A 14,828-nucleotide genomic window follows, 5' to 3' on the forward strand; every position below is an offset into this window, starting at 1 on the left:
AGCTTCAATTGCACATTTCTTTTCAGATAAATTACTTTTCTACATAACACGTGGCACCGCCCGGTTAAAAATAATGTCTCCCAATTTCCTCTTACAATAAAACTTGGTAAGTGAAATATCATTGATTCAAAACTATTTTTTGCTAAGTTATAGCTTATTATTCTAGTCTTCGACCCTTTTAAACTTGTTTTATATCTAAGTTGCCGTGGTCTTTAACCGATTCGGTCCATTTTTACTAGAAATATTTCCTGCTATAAAGAAAATCTGTGTACCCAATTTTATTACGATCCGTTCATTTTTCTTCGAGTTATGACTCCCGAAACATAGAAAATTGCTAAGTCATAGGATAAGTCAAATGTGAAGAGATGGGCAAAGGAGTTTGGTGATCCTTACGTTACAAAAACCCTTTTTACATCATTGGTGAGGCCGATATTAGAATATGGATCGATAATTTGGAATCCGCGTTATCAAGTTCATGTGGATAGACTAGAATCAAATCAAAAATAGTTTTTACTTTTCGCCTTTAGAAATCTTCAATGGGACTTTCCGTATAATCTTCCTCCTTACACTAATCGATTAAAACTAATAAATCTTCCTACCCTTGCAAGTCGTAGAGAAATGCTAGGTGTACTATTTATGGCTAGACTTTTAAATGGATCGATTTCAAGCCCATTTCTTTTGAATGAAGCAAACTTGAGTGTTCCATGCCGAGTTTCAAGGCATTATAATTCTACAATTTCCAACTAAACGAACCTTTGCTATGTTTGTGTGAAGATTATAACTCTCACTCGAGAATAATTGATGTTTCGGACTCACTCTTTGCCATGGAAAAAAACGGTTCTATCTTCCCTTAATAATTAAAAAATTATATGTATACTTTTAATCTATTGTATTTGTGAATCTATATTTCTCAGCTGATGAGTTTCTCCGTAGCGGAGCAGTATTAGATCTCGGCGCTTAAGAAGCCACTGCCTCTCAACGACTCGGTAACAATAAAAATTAAAATTTATAAATAAAACATAAATAAGAAATAGAATTAAAAAAATTGTGTATAAAAAAATTAACAGGATTAGCCTGGTTTCACCGGGCCACTTGAGGGCAGTAGGCTGCCACAACGCCCGAGAAAAAAAAATAAAAAATAACAGCTATCGATTGAAAACCAATAACTTGTCGATATCGGTTGTTACCCATAAGAGGCCGACGAAACTCTTGTCATGAAATAAAAATAAGTAAATGTAAGGCGCGATAACTTCAGAAGAGATTTTAGGCCGAACTTTCTTGATGTTGCTTTTCCGGTAGTGTGAACCCATTATCTTCGGTGTGGTGGGCGAAGCACACTACCATGACACCACGTCGGCCGCATCTTGTCATAAAGGCTCTAAATTATAAGGTGAGATAAGCTTATATTCATTGTGATTTAACTTCAACGCCTGGACGAGTTCTTTTTAGTTTAAAAACATTAGTTAATATTAACACATCGGTCTTCACGAGTTCTAGGTACTCACGTCTTCTTTTCAGCTCAGTCACAAGAGCTTAAGGTAATTACAGTAAATAGTCAACTAATTTTTTTATTTTTTATTTTTTTTTTTATAATTTATCAACTATTACACTTTTTTGACATACAAATAGATATCATGCTCGGAACTGACTATAAAACTTTTCTTATTATAAGTCATAGGAATTGGGGTTTTGCCACACACAGAAAATTTGAAATTCTTCAAAAGCAAAGCTAAGCCGACACGTACTTGCATTTGACCAAAGCGCATGCCAATGCAGTTGCGTGGACCCTCACCAAATGGGAGCCATTCAATGCCATCTCGCTGAGCCACCTTTTCGGGTGTAAAATTATCGGGGTTGAACTCGTCTGGATTAGGATACAAATCAGCACTGCGATGAAATGCACCCGATGGTATAACAACATGCATACCCTTGGGAATTACATATGTCGGATTACCAGGCACAACGTAATCTTCCATACATACACGATTTAACACAGGCAGCACCGTATAAAGGCGAAGTGTTTCTACGCAAAGAAAATATGTGTTAAACTAAGCTATATATTTTTAACTGACTAATTTACCAGAAATCACTTGCTCCAAATAAACCATTTCTTTCATGCATTCATAAGTGAATTCACCATTATGTTTAGCCAAAGTTGCTGTGATCTCATCACGCACGCGTTGTTGTATATCGTCATATTGTGCCAGCTCGTACAATGCAAAACCCATAGTTGTTGATGATGTCTCAAAGCCCGCTACAAGAAATACAAATGCTTGCGCTGCCATCTCCTCAACCGTTATGCTCATATCTTCACCATCAACAGTTTTTATTAATTTGTTATTTTTCAAATCCAACAACATATCAAAGAAATCATTACGTCTTATATTATTTTTCTCCCGATGTGCTATATTCTGACGCACGAGAGTCATATAGAAGTCAGTAATATGGTCGGGTGTACTTTTCATGTGGATTTTACGACAAAATTTCGGAAAACTGTTGAGTAGCGCGAAACCCAAGCGACCAAGACGCTGATCGGTGAACACACGTCTATTCATTTGACGAAACTCATCATCGGGATTCTGCAAACAATTCACATTAATACCAAATGCGCATGTGCCTATAACGTCGGTGGTGTAACGTCCCATACAGTCGCGTATTTCGACATTGGGTTCTTGTGTTATGTCATTGCTAAGAATGCGCACAAGCTCCTCAGCCTTATGGAGCACAGTTGGAAACATATATTTCATTTTACCCGATGTAAAAGTGGGCGATAACTTATTACGCATTGTGCGCCAACGGTGACCTTCCAAGAGAAACAATTGTCCGGTAAGTGGATCATCTTCGGCATTTGTGTAAAAGCCACGATTAACAAAATTATTGAAATCTTTAATTAATATGTTTTTTGCTAATTGTGTATCTAAAATGAACGCCGATGGCCGTTGAAACCAAAAGAAGCCGCAAAAGGGCCCAGTTCCTTTAAATTTCTTGTAAATTTTCGAATAAATCTCAACAAATGAACGCGTCCTATGAATGCCATTAAAGTTGCCCAATATATAATTTGGTTTTTCATAAGCAATGCCGCGCACTTCGAAATACTGGAAATGCCGATGAAGCCAATAAAAAATACATCCCAGCAGTCCAAAGAGCGTAGCCACGAGGAATAGCGTGACAGACATAATGACGTAATTATCTGGTTTAATCAAGCGAAAATAATGTAAAATTGACGACAAGCGGTAGTCAATTAGAACGATAGCAAAGCACCTAGTGCACTAAACTAAATTCATCGAAAATACTCTAATAATTCTAACGTTCATTGAGAGGGCGATGTGAGCTTTAACTTTGTATACTTTTTAATGCTCTTACTACATAAGTTATACAACCAAAATACTTGTAGTTTTTATACCCAGCAATCAATTGAGGGGATGTGTGGAATAATGGTATAAGTCGAGTTACGCAGTTTTTCCATAAATCAACTAAATAAAAAGAGCAGGATTACATACACATACCATATTAATCTTAGAAAATAATAGTGATATTTGACAAAGATATTAGCTTCATTTATGGAAAAACGGCATAACTCTCTAATAAAATTTTGCAGTAGTGAAGCATCGAAATGGTATGAAAATATATTCCATGTCGTAGACCAGTGAGAACTGAAAAATAAAAGAATTGAAGTGGTTTCAAAAACGACTAAGCAGACAGAGAACTCCATTGTTAAAAATAGAAAAAGTTTAAAAATGATAAAAGTAGTAACAAAACAATTGCTAAAAATGACAAACGGAAATAAAAATTGTTATAAGCACATCTAAATAATAGAATATAATGTATTTAACAATGGTTATTAATGTATCTACTATTTTTTTTAATAAAGTATCTCAATCAAAATATTTGATATTCGATCTATGGAATAACGGTATAACTCAAAAAAAAGAAATCATCCATTTTCGAATAAAATTATGTATATATAAAATTTGTTACTTTTTCTTATCAAGGAATCATACTATCTAAAATCCTACCACGTAGGATTATTATAAATTTATTTTTACCTGCATTGTTAAGTTTTTTTTTACTTTTCTCAAAAGGTTGATTCTTGAGTTATACCGTTATTCCACACATCCCCTCAATTTATGAATCGCAGCGATATGAGAATTGTGTGCTCGCCCGTCAATCAGATGTGCTTTAAACAAAATACAATTTCGCTGTTGTTCCTGGGCCCTGGTTTGACGTTAGCCTTAGCGATAGCTGGAATTTGGGGCTGGAGGGTATTTCTGGATGGAAGGCTGTTCAGTAAAAATGCTTTCTTAAGTTTGGTTTCGGAGTACGTCAAAATAATTGGTCTTAACAATAAATGTAAGATTAAATCAAAAGTAGCACGCCACAAATTGGAGAGAAACCAGGCCAGGCCCAACTTCAAGTTAATATTATCCGTTTTTTTTACACGCGTATACGTTTACGTTTGCCTATCCTCGCTTAGATAATGCTTAGGAGACCCATCTAGCGGCAGTGGTTAAACAACTAGCTACAGTACAGGGTGTACCGAAAAGCGGAGACACAACCCTCTGTTGGCTGTCTGTGTATAACATATAGCTGAATCAGTTGTGATAAATAGTGGACACGTATATAATACATAGAATTAGTGTAGAAGGGAAACATAGACACATATTTCAGTTACATCTGAGTATAATGCGTATTGAAATTTAGTAGTACTAATTTTATGCGCAGCAATTTCAGAGGTGTATTTAAAGTTTGTCGCTTAGCAGTCCATATAAAGTTTAAGCGTAAACGTATATAGATGTAAAAAAAACACAGCTATTATTGAATTAATGAAGTTGTAATCGTTTACTTGCTTTATCAGCATGACATGCGAAAATTTTAAATGCTCGGCAAAATATTATCAATTAATCGAATGGCTGCTTCCATTAAGATGAGTACTTACTTTAACTTTCGTCGGAAAAATGTATAATGCTTGGTTTTCACTAGATTAAGTTTGGTCGCATACGTTGTGTTATAAATAAAAATGACTTGTCATTAGATGACAATTGCGTTTTTCGTCTGTTTTGACTTCGAAGTCACAACAGAAATGTCAAATAAGTAAACGCCATGATTACTCAACGGTATGGCAAATTTGACATTGAAATTTCATTTGACAACATGTTGGAAAATTTTTCTTGTTTGCCAACTGTGAAAAAAGGAGAATAACAAAAACAGGATGTGAGTTTTTACTACACATGGCTTTATCGAATTCGAGTCAGTAATGTGACAAAATGGACGAAACTTTGACATCAAATGGCCAGCGTTTAAGTTTTAGGCTTTTTTTATGTTAATCATTTTGGTCTTATGAAAACCAAGAATAAATAGTTGTAAAATATTTCAACATAAAATTTGAGGTTAGGTCTTCACCGTACACTGCTTTATTGACTAAAAGACAATTATGTTACATCAAATGACCTGCGCGTCAATTAAACACAGTTTTTAATATTAGTCACTTCAACCTTATGAAGACAAAGCATAAGCTTTCTTAGCAGCTTTTTGCAAAGTTTTTATTATCTAATAACAAGCTCTCTAGAAATAAGCGTGTTTGCCGTATTCTCTTTTGATTTCACGCTTATTAATGCATGTGCATTAGACTGCATCAGTTTCTTAAAATTTTTCGCCGCTGAAATTTTAAAATTCATAAGACTCGCGAACCGTTCGCAATATCGATCAAATGTATAACCATCGTAAACTTACATATATCAAAAATTGTTTCATTTGCGTGGCTTACATGGTAAACCGCGATATCTAAAAACAAGGAAATACATTTTTTTATGTATATTGGAAGCATTCTCCGTCATCCTTTGTCAAATTTGGTTTTGAAACAAACCGGTTTCGTCGTTGATCATCGTCAGATCATCAGCGTGGATTATCGTTCAGATCTTCTATGTTTTTGTTGTTGTTGTTGTTGTAGCGATAAGGTTGCTCCCCCAAAGGCTTTGGGGAGTGCTATCGATGTGATGGTCCTTTGTCGAATGCAGATCCGGCACGCTCCGGTAACACAGCACCATTAAGGTGCTATACCGACCATCTCGTGAACGATTTATATGGCCACATTAAACCTTCAGGTCATCCCTCCCTCCCCACCGCCAAGTTCCATCAGGAGCTTGGGTTCGCCAGAGCCTCGTCTGTTAGTGAAACAAGATTCGCCGCGGATAGGTGAGGTTGACAATTGGTTTTGGAGAAACTGTATATTTCGCTGGCAACCTGAAGGGTTGCGCTACACAGCCCCTTGAATCTGGTATTTTAGTCGCCTCTTACGACAGGCATACCTACCGCGAGTATAATCTGACCCCCCAACCCGCTGATCTGCTATCGTCGTTTATCTTGTATTTATAGTTCGTTTCTGCGTGAGCGGGCATTGTCAAATTAATTGTTTTCATATTTAAAGATATGTGTGTGTTATGTGTTCATTCACCCACATGCGTTGGGTTTTCACTGCTCAATTTGTGTGGTTAGCTTTGGCAGGTAGAAATCAGTAATATTAGTCGTTATGTTTTTGTGTTCATTTGTTGATGCATGTTTGTCTGTTGTACCTGTATGATTACTTTGTTTTTATGAAGAAGTTTTTTTCCCTTGTAAGTCAAATATTTAAAACTTTTATCAACGTACCGAAACTGATAAGGTTAGGCTCCTAAACAGGTTTTAACGCCTTATATTACATTCATATTCCGTCATAAACTCCAGTTTATGAGCCAATTTAAAGTTTATTAGTACTGGTCAACTATAAAATAACTTATAATCTCGAGTTGAGCATGCAGTTTGAATGTAATGTAAGTCATAGAACTGTTTAGAGGAATCGGCTCTCAAAGCTTTCATGTTATCCCATTGTCACTCATCACATCTCGAATGTACTTTTCATCGTGAAAAGGCCAGGTATGACACGTTGGAAAGGTATGGTCGTCTCCTTTATTTTTAAAGCTAAATATATAAACGATGATCACAACTTGGTTTCCAAAATTGTAAAATATTTAGGTTTTTGATCATTCTTTTACGTTCTTAGCAAAATATTGACTTTTTCCGAAATTTTTGTATGCTTACTTATATGTTTCGTATCAAAATCGAAAAGTCCCGAAAATTGTCCATGGGCGTACCATTTTTGAGACCTACTATTCCAAGATTTCAATATCTGCTAATCGAAAAAATTGGAAACGATTCAACAAAGAACAAATATTTGGTGCATGCTTCTGAACACACGAATAATCAAACTATCGTTGAAATGTGGTTATTCGAATAATGTAAATAAAGCAACTATTCGAATAGCGAAATTCGATTAATATACGTAAGTACAAAAATTTAAAATCGAGCAATCGAAAACTCGATTAATCGTATTATTCGAATATTTTTAAAAGTCCAACTAGAGCGCATTGGTAAGACAGCAATAATCAACTATATTGCTTGCTATAAGGTAGATTGGGTCATCTGTTCTTACTTTTATGCATATAGAAATGGTAAGTTTGCCATAGCCTTACGATTTCATATTTTGCATTTTTAAACTATCTAAAGACAAATTTTAACACCTTAGTCCAGAGGCGGTCAGAAGAGCCGCATAGAGCGTCAAACATCGAGTCAGTCTTCACATATACATATGTGTCTGTTTTGTGAGTGTAGCGACTGAATTCAGTATAGCAAGCAGTCAATAATAGTTCGCTTGTATTTCAAGCAGTACACATATCTTAAGCACATTTTAAGCTCAAATTTCATTCATTATTCTCGTTTTGCACACATACCACTACAAAAAATTTAACTGGCTTTGTACATCCCTGCTTTAGACATTTACAGCACGATACCGTAAGTACTAGGTTTTGATACTGGGAAATACAACGTCGCCATTTAAAGAAAAAGCTTTCTTAAACCCGGTCGTCTCTCGGAGGTACTTTGGCAAGCATTCCCAGTGTATTTCATTCTAGAAAACCTTTTGGCGAAAATTCGTTTGCTTGGTAGATACCGTTCTGAGTCCACATAAAACATGTTCATCCCGAGCCACTAATTTGTAGAGACAGTTAAAAAGTTTGCTCGATATCGCCAAGAGAGCTTAAATCTTCACGGTGGTATATGGCGCCATTTTATTGTTAAGTATTTGTTTAATGATTAACAACATCCAATTTCTAGAATGATCGTGCGAAAAAAAAATACAATATTACTACCTAAATTGGAAGTACATATGTAAATATGTATTTTATAGCTAATTTAAATTATATCTCTTATCATTTGCAGTGCATAATTACTACACTCTCAGCATGAAAAGTCATGATAAAGAGAAACTTCACAACTTTAACAAAAACAATTTCATAACTAGCGAAACCACTAGACGTTATTCTGCTCGAACTTTGGTTTATCTGAACCATTTTAAAAGAATTGATAAATATTTTTCGCTCGCTCTTCCTACGCTTTAGCTTTTCTCTCATTATACCCAGCTGCACTTGTACACAGGGTATTATAACTTTGATTGGGTAACGGTTGGTTGTACAGGTATAAAGGAATCGAGATAGATATAGACTTCCATATATCAAAATCATTAGTATCAAAAAAAAATTTGATTTTGCCATGTCCGTCCGTCCGTCTGTCCTTTATCACAATAACTTGGGTAAATATTGAGATATCTTCACAAAATTTGGTTCACGAGCTTATCTGGAGCCAGAATAGATTGGTATGGAAAATGAGCGAAATGGGATGATAACCACGCCCATCACTAACATTTTGGAAAACGCAAAAAATCTGATTATGTAGTAAATAATACACCTAGAATGTTGAAATTTGACGTGTGGACTGATATTGAGACTCGTGATTAAAATTTGAAAAAAAATTTCAAAATGGGAGTGGCACCGCCCACTTGTGAAAAAATCAATTTTACAAATATTATTAATCATAAATCAAAAATCGTTAAACCTATCGTAATAAAAATTCGGCAGAGAGGTATCCTTTACTATAAGGATGCTTTGAAAATTAACGAAATCGTTTAAGGATCACGCCCACTTTTATATAAAATATTTTTGAAAGGGTCGTGGACGAGTAAAATAAGCTATATATTTGCAAAAAGAAGCTTTATTTCAATGGTATTTCATTTCCCAAGTGGATTTATAACAATAAATAGGAAAAACTTCACATTTAAAAAATGGGCGTGGCACCGCCCTTTTTATGACTAAGCAATTTTCTATGTTTCGGGAGCCATAAATCGAAGAAAAATTTGTTCAGAATAGAACCATATGTATATATACATATATGTATTATTGCGCAGCTTTGTAACACTATTAAGCACACAAAACAAACAACAACAACATATCAAGTGTACAACTGGGTATGTAATGTTCGGTTGCACCCGAACTTAGACTTCCTTACTTGTTCTATATGTCTTCTCATAATTATTTTACAGATCATTTAAAATATATGTAGATAATCAAATACCACACCCACAGATAATTAGATCAATGCTGAAATCCGCGCGTTCATTAAGGGGTCGACTAAAAGTCCATTGTTTACGTGAGACAAGCATGTCTCGTTTTCAGTATATTAAGAACTAAATGCAACAAACAAAAGACTTAATAAATATTTAAATACTTTTTAAATAATTCTGAGAGAATCTAACATATTCACTGGAAAAGTTCTCAAAAGCTCATATCTGGCTCTCAAAGCTGCAAAATGTGTCAGCTGCTGGAGAATCTAGTTATAAACAAAATAATAGCTTCTTTACAAATAAGAAGAAAACAAATAGACAAGATGTTAAAATAATTTACAAAGTCCGCTGTATTTAGATTTAATTAGGCACATAAATATTAATGTTAAACAAGTAAGGAAGGCTAAGTTCGGGTGTAACCGAACATTACATACTCAGTTGAGAGCTATGGAGACAAAATAAGGAAAATCACCATGCAGGAAAATGAACCTAGGGTAACCCTGGAATGTGGTTGTATGACATGTGTATCAAATGGAAGGTATTAAAGAGTATTTTAAGAGAGAGTAAGTCATAGTTCTATGGATGGACGCCATTTAGGGATATCGCCATAAAGGTGGACCAGGGGTGACTCTAGAATATGTTTGTACGATATGGGTATCAAATGAAAGCTGTTAATGAGTATTTTGAAAAGGAGTGATCCTTAGTTCCCTAGGTGGACGCCGTTTCGAGATATCGCCATAAAGGTGGACCAGGGGTGTCTCTAGTTGTACGATATGGGAATCAAATGAAAGGTGTTACTGAGCATTTTAAGAGGGAGTGGGAATTAGGTCTATAGGTGGACGCCTTTTCGAAATGTCGCCATTAAGGTGGGCCAGGGGTGACTCTAGAATGTGTTTGTATGATATGGGTATCAAATGAAAGATGGTAATGGGTATTTTAAAAGGGAGTAATCCTTAGTTCTATAGGTGGACGCCTTTTCGAGATATCGCCATAAAGGTGGACCAAGGGTGACTCTAGAATGGTTGTACGATATGGGTATCAAACGAAAGGTGTTACTGAGCATTTTAAGAGGGAGTGGGCATTAGGTCTATAGGTGGACGCCTTTTCGAGATATCGTCATTAGGGTGGGCCAGGGGTGACTCTAGAATGTGTTTGTACGATATGGGTATCAAGCGAAAGGTGTTACTGAGCATTTTAAGAGGGAGTGGGAATTAGGTCTATAGGTGGACGCCTTTTCGAGATATCGCCATTAGGGTGGGCCAGGGGTGACTCTAGAATGTTTGTACGTTATGGGTATCAAACGAAAGGTGATACTGAGCATTTTAAGAGGGAGTGGGCATTAGGTCTATAGGTGGACGCCTTTTCGAGATATCGCCATTAGGGTGGGCCAGGGTGACTCTAGAATGTGTTTGTACGATATGGGTATCAAATGAAAGGTGGTAATGAGTATTTTAAAAGGGAGTAATCCTCAGTTCTATAGGTGGACGCCTTTTCGAGATATCGCCATAAAGGTGGACCAAGGGTGACTCTAGAATGTTTGTACGATATGGGTATCAAACGAAAGGTGTTACTGAGCAATTTAAGAGGGAGTGGGCATTAGGTCTATAGGTGGACGCCTTTTCGAGATATCGCCATTAGGGTGGGCCAGGGGTGACTCTAGAATGTTTGTACGATATGGGTATCAAACGAAAGGTGTTACTGAGCATTTTAAGAGGGAGTGGGCATTAGGTCTATAGGTGGACGCCTTTTCGAGATATCGCCATTAGGGTGGGCCAGGGGTGACCCTAGAATGTTTGTACGATATGGGTATCAAACGAAAAGTGTTACTGAGCATTTTAAGAGTGAGTGGACATTAGGTCTATAGGCGGACGCCTTTTCGAGATATCGCCATTAGGGTGAGCCAGGGGTGACTCTAGAATGTTTTTACGATATGGGTATCAAACGAAAGGTGTTACTGAGCATTTTAAGAGGGAGTGGGCATTAGGTCTATAGGTGCACGCCTTTTCGAGATATCGCCATTAGGGTGGGCCAAGGGTGACTCTAGAATGTGTTTGTACGATATGGGTATCAAATTAAAGGCATTAATGAGGGTTTTAAAAGCGAGTGGACCTTAGATGTATATGTGAAGGCCTTCTCGCGATATCGACCAAATGTGGACCAGGTGATCCAGAAAATCATCTGTCGGGTACTGCAAATTTATTAATATATTCAATACCACTAACAGTATTCCTGCCAAGATTCCAAGGGCTGTTGATTTCGCCTTGTAGAACTTTTTCATTTTCTTCTACTTAATATGGTAGGTGTCACACCCTTTTTACAAAGTTTTTTCCAAAGTTATATTTTGCGTAAATAAACCAATCCAGTTACCATGTTTCATCCCTTTTTTCGTATTTGGTATAGAATTACGGCATTTTTTTCATTTTTCGTAATTTTTGATATCGATAAAGTGAGCGTGGTTAAGGTCGGATTTCGGCCATTTTTTATACCAAGATAAAGTGAGTTCAGATAAATACGTGGGCTAAGTTTAGTAAAGATATATCGGTTTTTGCTCAAGTTATTGTGTTAACGGCCGAGCGGAAGGACAGACGGTGGACTGTGTATAAAAACTGGGCGTGGCTTCCACCGATTTCGCCCATTTTCACAGAGAACAGTTACCGTCATAGAATCTATGCTCCTACCAAATTTCAAAAGGATTGCTAAATTTTTGTTCGACTTATGGCATTAAAAGTATTCTAGACAAACTAAATGAAAATGGGCGGAGCCACGCCCATTTTGAAATTTTCTTTTATTTTTGTATTTTATTGCATCATATCATTACTGGAGTTGAATTTTTACTTAATTTACTTATATACAGTAAAGATATTAAATTTTTTTGTTAAAATTTGAATTTAAAAAAATTTTTTTTTAAAAAGTGGGCGTGTTCTTCATCCAATTTTGCTAATATTTATTTAGCAAATATATAGTAATAGTAGTAACGTTCCTGCCAAATTTCATCATGATATCTTCAACGACTGCCAAATTACAGCTTGCAAAACTTTTAAATTACCTTCTTGTAAAAGTGGGCGGTGCCACGCCCATTGTCCAAAATCTTACCAATTTTCTATTCCGCGTCATAACGTCAACCCATCTACCAAGTTTCATCGCTTTAGCCGCCTTTGGCAATGAATTATCGCATTTTTTCGGTTTTTCGAAATTTTCGATATCGAAAAAGTGGGCGTGGTTATAGTCCGATATCGTTCATTTTAAATAGCGATCTCAGATGAGTGCTCAGGAACCTACATACCAAATTTCATCAAGATACCTCAAAATTTACTCAAGTTATCGTGTTAACGGACGGACGGACGGACGGACATGGCTCAATCAAATTTTTTTTGGATCCTGATTATTTTGATATATGGAAGTCTATATCTATCTCGATTCCTTTATATATGTACAACCAACCGTTATCCAATCAAACTTAATATACTCTGTGAGCTCTGCTCAACTGAGTATAAAAAAAAGATTTGCAATATCTGATATAATGCCTGAGTGTGTTGGGTATAGATACATTTTCTAGCTGAGTTCAATAAGTAATTCTACATATAATTGACGGCAATAAACCTGTTTTCTACCGATTATTTTGCAAGAGAGTAACAAGGAAATGAGATGGGCGCGAGCAACATTGTTCCCATAACTTTTCTCAGTCGCCCTCTGGTCTACCCATTGGCAAAATGCAATCTGATCGATCGATCCAAATTTGAACATCACCAATGTGGTCATGTTCTGATTGTTTAGCAATTGGATTCAAGAACCTGGGAGATGGTCGCGCAAAGCTACAGTTCTGCACTAGAGTTTTAATAAATACTCTCCAACTGGTGTTAATTAGATACGGGGCGGCAGAGTTGGCAGTCATGCTTGTATCAACAGCGCTTCAGTCTGAGTTATATGTTTATTTATGAATCAATCAACAGCTGCGACTATCGGAACACCATCTACGACTGAACCAGTTCAGAATGCGTTCAAAAGTTTCGTATTGGGGGAATTTTGCTATATTGTAGGACATCACAACTTAAGCTTTAAATTTATGGGCAGAGTTTAACAATATTCTTTATTTGGTATGGAAGCCAACCCAGTCTACCGTGGATACGATTAGTACTAGTTTTGCAACTTTTATCAAACTTTTAGTGCGAAACTTTGCCTTTCCTAAGTTTTTTGGAGCGACGGTTGTTAAAGCTTGCCCGTAAGCCTTCGACAAATATTTTTGATATTCGTTTACAAAAGCACAAGAACATAGCCAATCGGCTGTGTTAGCACTTGGATCAGCAACGATAAGTTCAAGACTTGTGGAACATGTGCTAGAAGCGAGTTGAATGGTGCTTTTTTATGTGTCGGTCGAAACTTGATAATGAAGAGCCTACGCTTCTAGAACTGATTAAAAACGTTCTTAAAAAGTCGTTCGTTCTTAAAATGTATCCGGTTCTAAGATTGTACCTGGTACACAAAACGTTCTGGCTCTAAAAAGTACCCTGTTCAAAAAAGTTCCTGGTTTTAAAAAGTACCCGCTTCTTATAAGGTAACTTGTTTTAAAAAGTACTCGATTGGAGAAAGTATTTGGTTCCTGGCACCCCGTTCCTTAAAAGTTCCCTGTACTCGATCTTTAAAAATTAACCGTCTTCAAGCACCTGCTTCCAAAATAGTACCTATTCTAAGAAGTATCCGACTCTAAGGAAGTGTCCTGAAAATTACGCGGCTCTTAAATATTGCCCGGTTAAAAAACCAAAATCCTGGTCCTATAAAATATCCGGTTCTAAAAATTGCCGAGTTCTTAAAAAAGCACGACGTAAAACATCAATCTGTTTAAAAAGAAAACCCAGTTCTTATCAGGTATCCGATTCTAAAAAGTAACCGGTTCAAAAAAGTCTACTCTTCAAATAAATATTCGGTTTTACAAAAGTATCCGGTTCCTAAAAAGTACCCGGTTTTTAAGAAGTACCAGGTGAAACAACTACTTAGATCATAAATAATGTTCGGTTAAAAAAATATCCAGTTCTTAAGAAGTTCCCGGTTCTCAAAAAGTAATCGCTTTGGAATAACCACCCGGTGCTATATGCATAAATATAAACCCTGTTGCAAATAAGTGGCCAGTTCTTGAAAATTACCCGGATCTTAAAAAGGGCGCGGGAAAAAACTATCCGATTAAAAAACTACTACAGTGTACCCTGTTTTAAAAAAGTAACCGATTCCAAAAAATATTTGGTTTTGAAAATGTACTCGGTTCCAAATGAGAACCCATGTTCTGAAAAAGTGACCGATTCAAAGAAGTACCCGGCTCTGAAAAATTAAACGGTTCAAAAAAGTACCTAGTTCTTAAAAAGTACCCGATTTAAGTACCCTGCTCTAAAAAAGTATTTTCATCTATATA

The 14,828-nt window shown here is 36.2% G+C and overlaps 1 protein-coding gene across 1 annotated transcript; it reads right to left on the reverse strand.

Annotated features, from left to right (window-relative positions):
• Positions 1-1,560: 1,560 nt before the first annotated feature.
• Positions 1,561-3,280, reverse strand: Cyp6a21 (Cytochrome P450 6a21). Its single transcript, XM_067771150.1, has 2 exons — positions 2,081-3,280; positions 1,561-2,023 (listed from the first exon to the last, which is right to left on the reverse strand). The coding sequence occupies exons 1-2, from the start codon at positions 3,174-3,176 to the stop codon at positions 1,605-1,607; spliced, it is 1,515 nt and encodes a 504-aa protein (XP_067627251.1). The 5' UTR covers positions 3,177-3,280; the 3' UTR covers positions 1,561-1,604.
• Positions 3,281-14,828: the final 11,548 nt, after the last annotated feature.

Source organism: Eurosta solidaginis, chromosome 3, assembly GCF_040869045.1.
Source record: "Eurosta solidaginis isolate ZX-2024a chromosome 3, ASM4086904v1, whole genome shotgun sequence".
Classification (NCBI taxonomy): Eukaryota; Metazoa; Arthropoda; class Insecta; order Diptera; family Tephritidae; genus Eurosta; species Eurosta solidaginis.

Coding starts and splice junctions, on each gene's coding strand:
- Cyp6a21 (XM_067771150.1), bottom strand. CDS start 3,176: ATGTCTGTCACGCTATTCCTCGTGGCTACGCTCTTTGGACTGCTGGGA. Junction 2,024..2,080: donor TTTGGAGCAAGTGATTTCTG/GTAAATTAGTCA, acceptor TTCTTTGCGTAG/AAACACTTCGCCTTTATACG.